Source organism: Anoplophora glabripennis, unplaced genomic scaffold (assembly GCF_000390285.2).
Source record: "Anoplophora glabripennis isolate ALB-LARVAE unplaced genomic scaffold, Agla_2.0 scaffold353, whole genome shotgun sequence".
Classification (NCBI taxonomy): domain Eukaryota; kingdom Metazoa; phylum Arthropoda; class Insecta; order Coleoptera; family Cerambycidae; genus Anoplophora; species Anoplophora glabripennis.
Window position 1 is genome coordinate 524,485 of NW_019417362.1, and position 17,404 is coordinate 541,888.

At 33.1% G+C, this 17,404-nt stretch overlaps 4 protein-coding genes across 4 annotated transcripts in view; all 4 read left to right on the top strand.

The window, feature by feature from the left end:
* Positions 1–1,291, top strand: part of LOC111692295 — a 3,956-nt gene extending 2,665 nt beyond the window's left edge. The window contains exon 3 of the mRNA XM_023456213.1: positions 929–1,291. Within this exon, the coding sequence (XP_023311981.1) occupies positions 929–1,140 (212 nt within the window). The 3' untranslated portion in view covers positions 1,141–1,291. The remainder of the gene's footprint in view (positions 1–928) is intronic.
* The window catches only part of LOC108911260, a 29,034-nt gene extending 27,649 nt beyond the window's left edge, over positions 1–1,385 (top strand). Inside the window, exon 4 of the transcript XR_002763195.1 lies at positions 1,308–1,385. The gene's annotated coding sequence lies outside the window, so the exon portion shown is untranslated. The remainder of the gene's footprint in view (positions 1–1,307) is intronic.
* Positions 1,386–4,586: 3,201 nt separating this feature from the next.
* On the top strand, positions 4,587–10,208 carry LOC108911266. Its single transcript, XM_018716158.1, has 3 exons — positions 4,587–4,689; positions 4,758–4,901; positions 9,746–10,208. Exons 1-3 carry the CDS (start codon positions 4,647–4,649, stop codon positions 9,955–9,957), a joined length of 399 nt encoding a protein of 132 aa, XP_018571674.1. The 5' UTR covers positions 4,587–4,646; the 3' UTR covers positions 9,958–10,208.
* Positions 10,209–11,256: 1,048 nt separating this feature from the next.
* LOC108911265 lies at positions 11,257–14,873 on the top strand. Its single transcript, XM_018716157.1, has 3 exons — positions 11,257–11,368; positions 14,344–14,472; positions 14,585–14,873. Exons 1-3 carry the CDS (start codon positions 11,323–11,325, stop codon positions 14,788–14,790), a joined length of 381 nt encoding a protein of 126 aa, XP_018571673.1. The 5' UTR covers positions 11,257–11,322; the 3' UTR covers positions 14,791–14,873.
* The last annotated feature ends 2,531 nt before the right edge of the window (positions 14,874–17,404 follow it).

Below are 17,404 nucleotides of genomic sequence, written 5' to 3' on the forward strand. Positions count from 1 at the left end.
TTTAAGGGTTTTACAAATTGAATAATTTCTTTATACATTATGAAGGGACGAGGGGATCAGTTCAGGTCTGGCACCCTTGTTGCTACAAAAATTCCTTTATTCTCATAAACTATTTATTTTAAATGTAATTTATTATAAATCCAATTTGTTTCCTAAATTCCACATATGTACTACATTTTACCTTTGTACGCGCCACTGTTGTTTACTTGTTTTTTGGAAGCGCTCTCTAATTGATGGCAAAGCTCGCCAGGTTAGTATTTGCCGTATAACCGACCAGTTCGTACATTCGATGCACCTGGGCGACTACAGCTACTACCAGTATGCAGCGGTATTTCAGATTTTACATTCAATTACATTTTAAATTTGAAATGATTTATCTTACGCCTCCTAAAAATGATGACACGATTTTCCTTTGATAAAAGGTAGACAATTTTTTGCTCTACTTTGCATCGTATACGATCCTACTATAATATGTTATTGTACATAATATTTAGCATCTATAGTGATAAATTCAGCTTGTCGAAACAAAAAGTCGCGTCCAACTTTCTGGCCTAAATGATTAATTTCCCGATAGGTCGTCTAGATTTTTATGGGCAGTGAAAAAAATTAAAACATAAGTGATTTTGCAATTTGCACTTCTTTCGAGTTACTTTTTTGATATTATCAATCTAGTTTACAGGTTTTATGATCTAATTCGACTGGAATAAAAATCTATAAAAAAGTTTCAAAGTTATTTGAAAAAAATTTCTTTTGTCAACTCTGATACCCTCAAGGCGACTTAGGAAAGAGGTAGATTAGTTTTCTTATTTTGATCACAAGAATCTGTGGTAGCTCCACCTATATGGATTATTGGGACACCCTTTATAATTTTATGTATTGAGTGCATATAAAATGACCTATTAGTATTAGTAACGTTTTCTGTTTGCAGACAAGACGACACAGAAGATGGTGGTAGAAAGAAGATGCACTGTAGCCGATTTAAAAGACGGGAAACTAAGCTACAATTGTCAAAATGCCGGTGACCAACCCATATGTCCTGTGTGTCAAACTGACTTGTGTAATTCTGCGAAAAGCATCAGTTTCGGCTTTGTGGCACTTTGCGGTGTCGTTTTGGCGATTGCGGCGCCCAAACTTTTGTAAAATAACCCCACCCCTTCGCTTGTGATTCGTGGGAAATGGATGATGTTTTGAAAAACAAACCAAGTGTTCAAGGCCCGTAAGCCGTGTATATGTCTTCGTTAACTGTGTTTACTTTTATTATATGTTTGAATGTCCGTAGTACGATATTTTTTGTAACGTAAATTGAGGTATAATTGTTTATTACTGAAATTAAATATTGAATTTCTTTGATAATTTTAAATTTCGAATTAAAAAATAAATTTCTACAGTGAAGTTTTATAAATATTTGTAAATAAATGTGGAATATACTAACAAGGGAATGTTTTTTTAATGAACAAACATTTTTATCTGAAAAAAATATTTCGACATTAAAATTATTAAAGTTTTATGCTTTGCTACTGTTCGATGTACAGAGCGTCCAGATTTTCAATTTTCAAACATTCATATATATTTAATACGTTGACTTTTTACGTGTAAATCTTTGTTTTTAAACTCTGAGTTTGTTTCGATACTTTCGACAAAAACCGGTCCCACTATTTCGGAATTTTCCCGAGTTATTTCGTTATCCTCCGCTTCAAAGAGTCTCCAGAGAGCCACGTTAAATTACTAGATAATTACATATAACATTTATTTTAATAACTATTACCCTTTACTGGTTACGATATGAACAAATAAGAATATCAACTAATAAATAATAATACGTATTATACCAACAACATACCCCGCCAAGCAATGCTCTGCACGGCACTGGCAAAGCGGCAAAGCTAAGTAAACTCGTGTACCATACAAAAAAAAATATTTACGACCTAGTGGACCAATAAAGGTTGCTTTGATGACGAGCGCGCCGCCGTCAATTCTACATCAGGCGGACTAGTTTACCAATACCGGACTCGCCGGATTGTTATTCGAGTATAAATTACGAGACACATCATGGTCAAAGCATAAGCAGAAATTTCAGGAGAAGTGCTGTGCTTTAAGATTTACAGGTTCCAATTGACATCGTAACAACTATACAAGTAATGATACTTTTTCGAAAACTACTTTAACGAAGCTAGATAATTTCAAAGTTATTTATATTAAAAATTAATATATTGCTATAAAACGATTACGATTTTTATAGATTAGATAATACGTTTAAATATAATTTAGCAGATTGAAATGCTTATGATTATATAAAATATAAGTTTCTTTTCTCTTTAAATTCCATTCGTCTTCGTTTATACCAGGTAGGTACTAAAATTTTATAGTTTTTAAGGGTTGCAAAAACTTTCTCTCATCTTGGAGCAAAAATACCGTTTTACGTTTAATATTTTTTAATGATTTATAATATCAAGCCATTTTTTTTTTCAAGCTCAAACAAACAATTTGTGATCAAATCAATTTTCCAGTATAGAGATTTAATTCCTTTGCAGCTTAGAATTTTAACAATTATTATATACTTTGTTATCAGTATACAGGATGATTCAGAACTTATCCAAAAAAAAAATTCTGGATGTACAGGGGACTCTTACAGATACAATTTTGTAAAAAAAAATCAAAAAAAGGCAGTTCGAAAATTATTTAAAAATACACTTCCGCACTTCACTGGAAACTGGTCCACTGTAAAATCTGACCTGGCACAATGCGACCGTCACGACGGGCGGCAGTGATAAAAACGCACAAAAACTTGAAAGAATTTCGCAAGGTAAAGAATAAATAGAATTTTGTAGCACCTNATTTAAAAATACACTTCCGCACTTCACTGGAAACTGGTCCACTGTAAAATCTGACCTGGCACAATGCGACCGTCACGACGGGCGGCAGTGATAAAAACGCACAAAAACTTGAAAGAATTTCGCAAGGTAAAGAATAAATAGAATTTTGTAGCACCTATTTTATATCAGAAAATCCAATGATTTTACAGCTATTGTTATTATTAATAAAATTAATTTGTGCTTTTAAATAATAAAATAATTTCGCATACCTTATGTTACAACTGTTCAAAATTTTGTCCACCGACGCGACGTGTAAACACATTTGGGTCCGTCTTACTCAGTTTCTACGAACTAACACAAAAATGCTGTCTTGTTTCACCATAACACAAATAATGCTTCACCATAAATTAAAACGATAACCATCAACTCCCGAGTTGCTATCCACGCAAGTCATTTTTGACACTAACTACTAAAAAAAAACTATTGTAAACACTATGGTAACGACGACTGTAAAATCGGATTTCAGTATTCGGAATCGCTGTGGCCACGTGGCTCTTCGCGCGTATTACGAATGAGCTACAGACTACAGTTGTCCAGCTATGTAATAGTTGAAAATACTACACACAAATAAAAATAATTGTTTATTACTGAAATTAAATATTGAATTTATTTGATAATTTTAAATTTCGAATTAAAAAATAAATTTCTACAGTGAAGTTTTATAAATATTTGTAAATAAATGTGGAATATACTAACAAGGGAATGTTTTTTTTTTAATGAACAAACATGTTCAGGATTTTATCTGAAAAAAATATTTCGACATTAAAATTATTAAAGTTTTATGCTTTGCTACTGTTCGATGTACAGAGCGTCCAGATTTCCAATATTCAAACATTCATATATATTTAATATAATACGTTGACTTTTTACGTGTAATTCTTTGTTTTTAAACTCTGAGTTTGTTTCGATACTTTCGACAAAAACCGGTCCCACTATTTGGGGATTTTCCCGAGTTATTTCGTTATCTTCCGCTTNTTATGATTTATTTGTTTTAAATAAGTTCATTTAAATTAAAATAACCAAAATGTAGATGCAACCTTAAAACATGATTGTTTTAAAGAAATTGATTTGTTTTACATTATAATTTACTGTTTTAATACATTATATTATATGTTTAAATTTAGGATGTATCTTTGATTCTAATACATTTTCTAAACATAAAATAGAATTGTTCCAAATACATGAGTAATACTGAAATAAAGATATATGATCAAATTAAATAAATATTTCTTCATAAGAAACAATTGCTTTTAAAGAAATTTGTAGTTTATTTATTAAAGATACCTTTTTATGTGTGCAACTTCAATAATTGTTTTCTATAATCTAAGGATTTTATAATTTTTATTTTACGATATGGACTCCATTTGTCATGCCGCATCTATTCCCAATTTTTTTGGATAAGTTGAGAATCACTGAAATTGGTGAAATATGACCTTAGCTACCTTAAATTGCCTACAACATAAAATTACTAATTTTCCGATAGGTCGTCTAGATTTTTATGGGCAGCTTAAAAGTGAAAAAACGCGTAAATTTGCAACATTTTTGCAATTTGCTAACTTAGCGTCACTTCTTTCGAGTTACTTTTTTGATATTATCATCCCCCGTCATAAAGTGCAATAAAATGTCTATTAATATTTTTTCACGGTCAAACTCTAATTCGACTGGAGTAATAGTTTAGTTTGATTGAACTACGTCAGAAATGATCGGCCTGTGACCCGCAATGCTGTAATAAACAAATTTGCTCAGTTGAATAAGATTCTAAAAGGCAAGACAATGCAAAAAATTGTTCTCCTCTGTTTTGCAATTTTGCACACTGGTAAGTGACATAATTTATAAAGCGTAGTTCTTTAATATGGTTAAAATATTTTTCACTTTTCATTATAGCCTCTGCGTTAGAATGCTTCACTTGCCCGTACGTTGCATGTACACGCACAGACAGGATATACTGGGTTAAAATGACATGTGCGAAATTCCCTGGCTACGCAGAACCAAATATCCAACCTGTCTGCATAAAATACGTCTTTAAAGGTATACAACACATTTAATCACAACACTTTTAATAGTGTGGTAATATCGTAGTAGTTAGATGTGTAAGTAGTTCTTTGAATTTGACATCTATAGTTCGTTTAGGAATGAAAGAGAGTAATAAAAGCTCATTATGTATGCAAATCGTAGATAAATGTAGTACTGGTGCTTATATTCAATATTTTTATATTACCTATGTATTATCGGTATAGATGAGGTCTACTTTTAACAAAACTTTGTGCGATCGGACTGTACTAAATTGTAGCAGGTAGCTAAAATTTAATCTCCGACAATCCGTCTTTGTCTATGCCGCTTCAATTTCTCGGTCCATTTCTCTTATAAGTAAACAATATAAAAACAGCATTTCAAAACATGAGGCTACTTTAAGCATCATAACCGGGTTAAGAGGGTTTTTAGTAATTCAAATAAAATTATTCAATATTATTATCAAAATATTTATTTAAATTTAATGAATAGACTTTTATTCCACACAAAAATATATGTATTTTGAAAATTCAAATTATGGTGAGTAAATGTAGTGTTGTATAAATGTACAATAAAGAAAATAAAAAAGTAGGTATATTAAAATTCATCCTCTGAATATTCTGATGAATTATCTTCGTCTCCTAGATTGATAACGATAGGTTCCACAGTAACGTCAATTAAATTATCGAGTTCCCACATTTTCTCCTCTTCTTTTTGTACATGATGTATACATCTTTGCCAGTTATCTGCAGTTACTCGTTCCAAGGAATTTTTTAACAAAATTTTCACGTCACTTAATTTAAACGTCGTATTATTTCGCGCTACATCTCCTTTTACCTGCGCCCAGACTAATTCGATTGGGTTAAGTTCACAGTGATAAGGTGGTAACCGTAGTACCGTTATTTGGCGATTTGTTGCCATTTCATCGATAACATATTTTTTCTGATCTTTATTAAGATTGACAAGTGTCAAAAGTTCCTTTTTCACCATATTTGTTTCAAAAGAAATGTTTTTTCCGGATAACCATTGAATTATATCGGCTTTCCTCCAAGCAGTCGTAGGCGTCCGCTCGGTCTGCCGTGAATGGTAACTGGCATTATCCATGACAATTACAGACCCCGGAGGAATAAGATCCAACATCTGTGTAAAATACTCTTCGAAAACATCTGCGTTCATGTCTTCGTGATAGTCACCTGTATTTTTAGATTCAAATAAAAGTAAACCGCCATCTACAAAACCACTGGCACTACCTATATGTGTCACTATTAATCTTCGCCCTTTACCTGAAGGTGCCTTGAACCCTGTTGAAAGTCCATCCAAAAATGCTTGTCGAAAACTTTTTACATTTTTATCTTGCCATACTTTTGTTACAGTATATCCCTCGTTGACCCAAGTTTCGTCTAGATAATAAATATTCCTCCCTTCGTCACGGAATTTTCTAATTGATCTTAAGTAGGATCTTCGCCAACAAATAATTTCATCTTTATCGATAAGAACTGACTTCCTGTTCTGCTTTTCCCAGCAAAAATTCAACTCTCGTAAGACGGCCCATAATTTGCTTCTACTGATTTTTGGCAAATCGTTGTCCTCTGAAAGTTCACTTAAAATTTTGTTTAGCGTTGGTATTTCTTTTTTAAAATAAAATGAGTGTACTTTTCTGCGAATGACATTTTTGAAGAAATCATCTATAACGACTTTTGACCTCCCTGTAGATGATTTTGGGGGATTTACAGTATCTTGTTCATTTTTTGTTTCCTTTAAAAGTCTGTAGATAGTCGATTTTCCAATCCCTGTCATTTTGGAACACTTTTCCACGATGTCGTCAACACTGTTGGTAGGATTTTGGTGTTTCAATGCATTAAATACATTTAATATAATAATCTTCTCATTCTGAGACAGCGCACATCTTTTCACGCGTTTAGCAGGTACGTAATCTGATAAGCTCGACATTTTACCCAAACAATATTATATCCACTGGCACAATAGTCACTAAACACAAGTCGAATTTTACTCTACTGCACTAGCACGTCTTCGTATATTCAGCTCTAAGACTGGATTGATCTGTCACAATACACTGGCTCCTGCCCTATGATGTATCCAGTAAAGTATACTAATGTACACCCATTACCTGTTAGCATTAGTGTTACCCGATAATTACCTGAAACGAAATATTAGCACGCCCATGGCCGGTTCTTATCTAGGGGTTTTATTACTCTCTTTCTTCTTTTAGTTGAGAAAGGCATGTCCGAAAACACTATTGCCCAAATTTTCAAAATTAAAATCGTAGTCTCTGAAATATGTCCAATGTCTCGTCACTGTGGGACAATGTATACAGGCTGTTACAAATTCGCTTCTCACTACAGGGATCTCGAATACGGTAAGAGATACAAACTAGCTTAAAAGGGGGACAAAGTTGCGTAATCAGGGGACCAACATTATGCCTCTAAAAAAATCAAGGCTAACATGATTAGTTTTCGAAATATTTGAAAAAAACCGAAATTTTGGAAATCCGTTTTTGTTTCATTTCAGCCTTGTTTGAAGTGATATTGAAAAAATAAGAACACTTTCTCATGGCCACTTTTTGACCTCTATCGAATGGCATAATCAATTTTTATATGTAACGTTTCGTCTCTCCAGGATCATCATCAACTTCATTTTTTCAAATACGACCCTAGAAATTTTATTACATTTTTTACAAGCCTTCATGATCCCCAATACTGTACTGCCTCAACCCAAACCAGATTCAGTCGTTTTGTCTTGAAAAATTCATCTTCAGTGTATTCGTTCCAAATTTATCTAAATTTTTATTTAGATTTCTTTGTTTATTGAATTATCGTACACTGTAAGTGTTGTTAGACCCTGTGAAATCCATCTAGCTATTTAAACTATTTCTGAGATTCCTGTAGTGGGAAGCGAATTTGTAACAGCCTGTATATTCTGTAGAAAGTTTTTAAGCTATAAATCTTTTAGAAAATAAAAAGTTAACTTTTAGAACCAATATTTTAAAGTTTTTCCCACGAATTTCTCCTTTATATTTTATTTGCAACACCAACCACCTTTAGAGCGAAGTAGACATTTTTTGTACAAGATAAAAAGAATTGCTTTATTTTACAATTGTAGGTTGATTACCATTTTATTATCTTAGTTTGTAGACTTGTAAAGGTGGTTTTCCACTAAACGGACAAAACAAAGACAAAACACACACTTATGTCGAATAAAACAGAACTGTAACTTTTCGCAAACTTTTTGAAGACTGGCGTGTTTTGCGACAGTTGGAGATTTGTTTTTCGGGTTCCGCTTCAAAAAGGCTGTTTTCCGCTAAACGGACAAAACAAAAACAAAACACAAACTTGTGTCGAATAAAACAAAACTGAAACTTTTCGCAAACTTTTTGAAGACTGGCGTGTTTTGCGACAGTTGGAGTTTTGTTTTTCGGGTCCCGCTCGAAAGCGGTCACATCAAAAGGTTTCTACNCTAATACCGTAAGTTTTGAAGTAAAATTAAATCGATTTTCGCATTTCTCGTCAAAAATATTGTTCGTATTTTCAAAGCTGCATATTTTCTAAAATAATGGATCGATTTTCAAAAAGTAAGAATCGATGTATAGAGAATTAAAAGCCCTTTCTAATGACCCCCCACTTGATCCCCATTGCCATTTAAAAAAATTTGGGGGATGGCACAACCACTTAGGGGGTTGAATATTTTGCTATGCTTTTTGCGCCAAAAGTTGTCCCCCTCAGAAGCAAACTTTACCTGTTTTTGGATTTTGCCGAAAAGTTCATTACTACCGTGTAATGCCATGCGGTACGTTTTCGGTGGGCTACCCTGTATGTGTACCGTTAAAGTGTTTACTTGGCTAGGATACAAACTAACCAAGTAAACACTTTAACCGTACATATACCACGAACTCCATCGATGGATATCTGGGAACCCCTTATATATTATTGCAAAAAAATTAGGTTTCCATTTAAAAAATTTCGAGTTTTCCACATTTTCTGAACTTCATATTCGATAAAAAAATTTTGACCACCCTGTATAAAGACTGGAAAATTTTCATGTCAAATTCGATAAAGTAGGTCTTCCTCTACAAAATGTCCAATTTGCACAAAAAAATAAACCGAGAAAACTAAATTTTGCTGACAGTCTGCATCTGTCAATTTTTGTTTAAAAATCGAAATATCTCGGAAACGGTCAATCCTAAGTATGGAGTGTGCTATGTTTTCAACTTGAAAATGGATGATGTTTCCAAAAATGCAATAATATACAGGGAGTTCCACTTAAAATAAGAAAGTTAGTATCGACTTCCGGTATAACCGGAAGTACGATGACCTTGAAAATATTTTAACTTGGTGGGCCTCACGGTCCGCATCACACCATCAGAATTTCAAAAAAATCCTTAGAGCGGTTTCCCAGATATCCATCGATGGAGTTCGAAGTGGGACACTCTGTAGACACTTACTTTTTTTCCAAGGACTTCAGTATAAACCAGCCATAACTAAGAATAAAAAATCTTCTCTAAACCTCTAAAAATGTGTTCTGACTTCTTCGCGACAACCAGTGGAAAAGGACCGAAAACAAAAACAAAACTCGAACAAAATGTAGCCCGCTTGATGGAAACAAGAGTTTTGGGTTTGTTTCAGTTTTGTTTTTGTTTTTCAGGTTCTAGAAAACACAAACAGGACATAAACTCAACTTTCCGTTTAGTGGAAAACCGCCATAAGATTTCATTTCTTGTACTTGTTCCTTGTTTACTGTGTTTATGTTTATAAATAAAATAAATAAAGACTTTTTAGAGATATAATTTTATGTAGTAAATACATACAAAATGACTTTTTAGTATTTGTAATATTATCTGTTTGCAGACCAAACATTACAGACGACGGAGGTGCACAGGCAATGCGATTTCGCCGAGATCAAAAACGGAAAACCTACCATCAACTGTAAAATGTTCGGCGATGAAACTGAGTGTCATATGTGTCTAACTGACTTGTGTAATTCTGCGAAAAGCATCAGTTTCAGCTTTATAGCACTATGGGGTGTCGCTTTGGCGATTGCGGCGCCCAAACTTTTGTAAATATCACCCCACCCCTTCGCTTGTATGATTCGTACGAAATATAATGATGCTTTGAAAAACAAACCAAGCGTCCTGCAAGCCGTGTATATGTAAAGTGATATAGTCTTTCCGAAGTCCGTTGAACATGTACAAAAACGCCTAGCAATAAAATTTAATTAGTTTCATATGCGTTCCTAAAAAACGTTTCTGCTAATGGTAAAAAATAATAATAATTTGTATATAATGTGTAGAAAATTTTTATTATATGTTCATTTGGCCTACAGCATATTTTAATTATTTATGTCCTCGAACAATTTTATTATATTGATGGTAAATGTTGGTTGTGACATATCAAAAAACATTTACGTTCTCATTAAAATATATTACTGGACTGCACTGCTTGGCAATTTGTCACCAACTGAGATTTATGGTCGGTCGCCCAGTGTGGCTGTGTTTGTGCGCCGTTTGCCCGCGCGCACATTCTTCAACTGGGTGTATACATTTCTGCCACCTCCACGTTTAGTTCGACCAGACCTGTATATGGGTATGGCTAAATAAATATGGGAACAAGTTTTTCAAATATTTCAATGCCGATTAGCTGCGTAGCGGCGGTACATACTGCCTAGCTCTATGGTTTTCAATTGAGATGGGAAAGACTATAATTATAAAATGTTTTTGTTTATTGTTTACTTTTATTATATGTTTGTATGTACCTAGTACGATGTTTTTTTATTGTAATGAATCTTAAGATGTAATCGCTTATTATAAAAATTAAATGTCAAATTTCTTTGATAACTTTAATTCTGTGATTAGAAAAAATCGGATAATCGGGACCCCCGCCGGGCGCCATGTCTAATTCCGTCATCCACAAGGGAACTACCTCCAGTTTAGGGAGAACCGATATTTTTAACGAGGAATTTCAGATTTCTCGCTCATCATGCCAACTTCACTAGATGCTTTGGAAGTTTCTGAGAACTTTTCTAGGACTTCTGTGAGTACTATGGAAGCTTTTAGGAGTTTATTTTATTCCTTGGGATCTTCACTGCAGAATTGGAAAAGGCCTGTGTGGTTGGAGTTCTTGAACTAGGCAAGCAATACGTTCGCAAAAAGTTTTGAAATTTTTAACGAACTTTCCGTTTCCAAGATCGAAAAGATTAATTTAAATTCACGATTTATCAGAGTTTCGTTCAGTTATAGAGCGTGTTAAAGGAATTTTTATTTAAACACGCCCTGTTATTTTTTAGATATCAAAATACACAAACAACAAATATAAATCAATATTTGATAAACATATTTTCTTTTCAAAACAGTAGGAGTCGACCTGTGACCTGATGTGCTACAATTAATAAATTTCCACTGTTAAATGAGATTCTAAGCGACAAAACCATGAAAAAAATTGTTCTCTTCATCTGCTTAGTACTTTTGCACACCGGTGAGTATTATTAGATTGTATATTTTAGATTATTATTTTAAAAACATTATCATTCGAGAATGACCTCAGACTGATTAAGAATCCAATTCTATAAATAATAAATTATTCGTTTTTTTTAGTCCAACTTAGACGATGTTAGATTATCAAAATAAAAGTCTCGTCACAAATTCAGTGCCTTCTTCATAACATGAAAAAAATTAAATACATATTTTAAAAAGCTGTACGACGAAATAAGCAAAAACCAAGACGGAAAAAAATTACATTATATTTACATAATTGTTGGAGTATTAACTGTAATTTATACAGCGTGGTAAAAAAGTTCTGCATAAAATTAATATTTTCGTTAAACAATTTTTTTTTCGAAAAACGGTGAGACCCGTCGATTTTTATTTGATCCAGGGCACCTTGTTATGTGGAAAAAATTTTTTTCGATAATCCACTTACGGCAGCGATGACATAATTTTTTTTTTAAATGACAACGCATATTTTTTTCGTTCGAAATTGATGACAGTTATTTAGATAATTATCACTGTCATCAATTTCGAACGAAAAAAATAAGCGGTCATTTAAAAAAAAATTATGTCATCGCTGCCGTAAGTGGATTATCGAAAAAATTTTTTTACATATAACAAGGTATCTTGGATCAAATAAAAACCGACGGGTATCACCGTTTTTCGAAAAAAAAAATTGTTTAACGAAAATATGAATTTTATGCAGAACTTTTTTACCACGCTGTATAGAAAATATATACAACTTGTCTTCAATAAATTCTAATAAAATCTTCAAATTTCATAGATTTTCTAAGAAAACTTCTGTATAGTGTAGCTTTTGACACCACATTACTGTTGATTTTTTTTTTAAATTGTAAATTTTCTAGAAAATATTTTACAGAATCATAATTAATTGGACATTATGTAATAGTCCAATTAACTAAGCCTTTAAATCGAAATTTTGCCAACTTGGCTGAATTTTTTATATGAGTTAGTTTAAGGTATATTATAACAATAAGTGAGAGTAATTTTTTGTTCAACCCCCGGCCAAGGGTGGAAAAAGATAAAACAAAGGGCTTTTTCAAGATAACTCAAAAAGGGTAAAAGCTAGAAAAAAAAGTTTTTCATGAAAGTTGTAAAGCAGACAATTCTACATAAAAATGGTCTCTTAGCTTTTTCTTGTACTATTAAAATTAACAGAGTTAGGGAGGCTAGAAGTTAAGGGAAGATTTCAGAAATTTAATTTTGTTAAATCATTAAAATTAACGATTAAAAATTTGATTTTTTGTTATAACTTTCTTATTAAAAATTAAAAAATATATCTATTTCTCTGAAAAGAAAAGTTACATATTTTAGAGCAGATTGAAAAAAAAAATTACAAAATTCAATCATTTTTCTGTTTGTTATGATTTTTTTTAAATTTCTGAAATCTTCCCTTAACTTCTAGCCTCCCTAACTCTGTTAATTGTAATAGTACAAGAAAAAGTTAAGAGGCCATTTTTATGTAGAATTGTCTGCTTTACAACTTTCATGAAAAACTTTTTTTTCTAGCTCTTACCCTTTTTGAGTTATCTTGAAAAAGCCCTTTGTTTTATCTTTTTCCACCCTTGGCCGGGGGTTGAACAAAAAATTACTCTCACTTATTGTTATAATATACCTTAAACTAACTCATATCAAAAATTCAGCCAAGTTGACAAAATTTCGATTTAAAGGCTTAGTTAATTGGACTATAAGGGGTGATAGCTGGAATCAAAATAAAGCGTTTGGCGTTAGCAAAATGTTACCCGTTTTCGTTCTACAGGGTGTTTCATAAACTTTCTATCCAATTATTTTTTGGAATATCTTGAAAACTGTTCAACGGATTTCGATTAAATTTGGTATCGTGTTATTACTCAGCATGCGCAATACGAAAATGGTATCAATTATTCAATTATCAATGTTATTTTATTTATTTAAAAACTGGAAAACAAGTGCTGTGAAAGTTACTAAATGTTTCACAATAGTTGTTTACATTTTTGTCATTTCGTAGGACGTGGTGTGCATCAGCTGTGTAACATTAGGTTAAGCGCTATTGTCACATTGTGATGAAACTCCCCAATATTAATACTCGCTGTATTTTGAAAACAGATAATCTTACGTCTCTGTAATATACAACTTCTTTGTTCATTTATGATTACTCTATCACATGCTAAAGTAATGGCAGTGAAACTACTTACACCCTGTATATGTTGAAAATGTTCACTAGACAATACATCGTCTGATTATTTTATTCAAGTTTTCTTGGCAATACGGACTACAATTTCATCCATATTATCCGCATCAATTATTCTCGGTCTTCCCGCATTCCTGTTTTTGAGATGAAATGAGCCAGTTTAGCCTAATCTATAGTACAATGACTTGAAAGTTTTATGGTTTGATTGCTTTCTATCCGGATAAAGCTTGAAATAACGCTGCGCTGCTCTGCGAAAATAATTAAGTGGTTAATAAAGAATCTTAGCCAATGTCACGGCACTTTGACAGTATTCAGAAAAGTATATTTTTTTTGTGTGAAATTGAATGTCATTTCATTATTGTTATTCGAGAATGTACATACAGGGTGGACAAAAAAGTTATGGCCATGTTAATGGACCAATGTTCTTGTAGGTAGAGTCGTCTAGCTGCAATGGTGAAATTGACACCATTTTTGTATTACGACACCAAATTTAATCGAAATTGAAGAGCTTTCAAGATGTTCAAAACAATAATTGGAAAGAAAGTTGAGGAAACACCCTGTAGAACGAAAACAAATAATATTTTGCTAAGGCATGTTGGGCCCAAGCGCTTTATTTTGATTTAAGCTAATGTCCAATGAAATACGGGACACCCTGTACACCACAAATTATTACACCATATACATTTTTTTCATGAACATTGTGTTTCTATAAAAATTGTGTGACTGAATATTATTCTCAAATCTCAATCAATTAATAACAACTATTTTATTAGCCAGTGGACTGAAGTGTTTCCGATGCAGAGGAACAGACTGTTCCAAAGGAAAATGGGACGAGAGAGAATGCGAAGCTAAAGATCTTTTACCAGGCTACCAAAACGCCTGCCTGAAATTGGACTACATAGGTTGGTTATGGTTATATAAAAAAATAATTGAATTGCTCTTTGCTGATACCAGATACACGCCCATATGAGGTACCGGATCATATTTTCGTAAATTATTGTTATTTTTTTTTAGATGCGATGACTCACAAAGCCAAAGTGCAGAGGAAGTGCGTGGTAGTCGAAATGAGGGGCGACAAACCCTTCCTCGTGTGCCCAACTCACGAAGGATATCCAGTAAACTGCCCAGTTTGTTTGACCGACCTCTGCAATTCATCTCCAAAAATTAACTTTGGCTTTATCACGGTCTTAATTGCACTCGTTTTAAAAAAAATCGTCTAGATAAATTACTCTTTCACAAATCTTGTACTTATATCAGACTATGTTCTTTTATAAATAAAAATTAGAAAACAATGTAAATTGTCTACCAATTTTGAATTTTATGTTAGTATTTTGTGAATTTTGTTTTAATTTTTGATACCACTTGTATGATAAGAAAGGTTTATTGCTGTATTATATAGAGTGTTAGTTGAAGTGGTTACATATCTGCTTCAGGGTCAGATGTTGTAAAAAATAAGAAGCTCGGGGAAGCAGTAAATATAAAACCAAGAATTATTAATATACAGGGTGGCCAAATCAAAACGAAACAGAGCCATTTTCAGGAACTGCGTCAAGATTGTAGAAAAACGCTCAGACCCGTCCATTTTAGATTAAAGGGGGACATTCTTTGCTGGTATTTTTGACTCCGCCACTTTCACCCCCAAACGAGGGTAAGCATCACCCCAAAATATTTAAACGGCATTGGGGGTTGAGTAATATTTCTTTTGAAAGCTCTTACAATTCTCTTTACAACAGACTTTACATTTTGTAATTCCGCCCAATACTTATTAAGAATTTTGATTTTGAAGTTGAAACTTATGTACAATCAATTATTAGTAACGGTAAAAATGTCAGTCATTCGAATTAAGTACGCCAGTGGTATAAATTTAGTGCGTTACATTGGTTTTTGGCGATTTGTTATCACTTTCGTAAAAAAACACAATTGTAAAAAACATAAATGAATGCTATACACACACAATGAACGTAAAATTAGTGGTTTCCAAATTATTTTCTAGCATTATTTGGAAGCGTTGGTTGGTAGCTGGTATCTGTGTCTGGGATCAGTCGAACTAGCTTACAAACCATTTTGAAGAAGAATAAGTTCCATCCATACAAAATACATTTAGTTCAGGAACTTCATGAGGATGATTATGACCGCCGTTTGCAATTTTGCGAAATAATGAGTAAGCGAGCAGGGAACGATCCACAGTTCCCTTTTAACATCTGTTTTTCTGATGAATGCAGTTTTTTCTTGAACAGGACGGTAAATCGTCACAATTGCCGCTATTGGTCCGATTCAAACCCAAGAGTTTTTCACGAGGTGCATACACAGCAACCGGAAAAATTAAATGTATGGGCTGGAATTTTGGGTGACCGGCTGGTGGGTCCCTTTTTTCTACCTGGTAATTTGACTGGCCAAATGTATTTGCAATTACTGGAAGACGCTATTGACCCCGCCTTGACTGATATTATTGAAAATGTTCCAGAGTATGATGAAGATCATTTGATTTTTCAACAGGACGGTGCTCCTCCGCATTATGCGTTAATTGTCCGTCAGTATTTGGACCAACGTTTTCTACGGAATTGGATTGGGAGAAGAGGCAGCATTGAGCGGCCTCCACGATCACCGGATTTATCGCTCCTTGATTTCTTTTTGTGGGGATACCTAAGAAGTAAAATCTATAAAACACAGCCAGCGTCGCTGGAAGATTTGCGTCAAAGAATCGTCGACGAATGCAGTCGAATCACTCCGCAAATGCTTCGGAATGTGTGTGAACGTTTCGAACAAAATCTTTATTCTTGTATGGAAGCGGGCGGTCATCAGTTTGAACATTTAATCAACTAAGTAGTAAGTAAGCAAATAAACATAATTTGAATTTTAAAATGTAAATTTTTTTCAAAGTATTGGGCGGAATTATAAAATTTAAAGTCTGTTGTAAAGATAATTGTAAGACCCTGTACATACGCAGTGGCAGCTGCCACTTGACTTCTAAACCAGAAAAGGAGAAAAAATTTAGGTACAAACTATTGGAAAAAAAATTAAATTGAGTAGTTTTATTTTAAGTATACTATTGGAATATAGGGAAAATGTGCTCAACATTAAGATAAAGTAAAATATCATAAGAACTCGTGTCTACCATTATCTTTACGAGTAGAATCACTTTCTGGAATTTTGCGCCCCTAGTTTTCGGACATTTGGCATACTTTAGTTTTTAATCAGTATTTGATAACTACGTCAGAAACAGTCGACCTGTGACCTACAATGCTGTAATAAACAAATTTGCTCAGTTGAATAAAATTCTAAATAGCAAGAACAATGCAAAAAATTGTTCTCCTCCTCTGTTTTTTCATTTTGCACACTGGTAAGTAAAATAACTTATACAGCGCAATCTTTTAATATTGTTTTTCGAAAACTGTCATCAAAAGTCGACATTTCCGTTAAATTTTCTGTTGGCAAAGTGAGTCTTTTTTGTTACCTGCAAAATACTTTTATGTTCTAGAACGCCAAAGTCTTTTTCGTTCTTACATAAAACACATGTCAAAATAATTTGTCACTTTTTCGAAACTTATTTTATTAATTAAACAATATACAGGGTGTCTCACATTTAAATAGCAGGACTTCAGGAATCAGTAGAAGACCTCATTTTGAGTCTAAAAGTTCCTATATACAGGGTGTCTCACATTTAAATAGCAGGACTTCAGGAATCAGTAGAAGACCTCATTTTGAGTCTAAAAGTTCCTATATATATGGGTCCTAAAACGCTTAGTTTCTGAGATACAGGGCGTTCAATTTTATTTTTGTTTTATTTATTTATTTTTTAACTAAATAACCGCTGACAAAAAAAATCATCATGTT

Coding starts and splice junctions, on each gene's coding strand:
- LOC108911266 (XM_018716158.1), top strand. CDS start 4,647: ATGCAAAAAATTGTTCTCCTCTGTTTTGCAATTTTGCACACTG. Junction 4,690..4,757: donor TTTTGCAATTTTGCACACTG/GTAAGTGACATA, acceptor TTTTCATTATAG/CCTCTGCGTTAGAATGCTTC. Junction 4,902..9,745: donor CATAAAATACGTCTTTAAAG/GTATACAACACA, acceptor ATCTGTTTGCAG/ACCAAACATTACAGACGACG.
- LOC108911265 (XM_018716157.1), top strand. CDS start 11,323: ATGAAAAAAATTGTTCTCTTCATCTGCTTAGTACTTTTGCACACCG. Junction 11,369..14,343: donor CTTAGTACTTTTGCACACCG/GTGAGTATTATT, acceptor CTATTTTATTAG/CCAGTGGACTGAAGTGTTTC. Junction 14,473..14,584: donor CCTGAAATTGGACTACATAG/GTTGGTTATGGT, acceptor ATTTTTTTTTAG/ATGCGATGACTCACAAAGCC.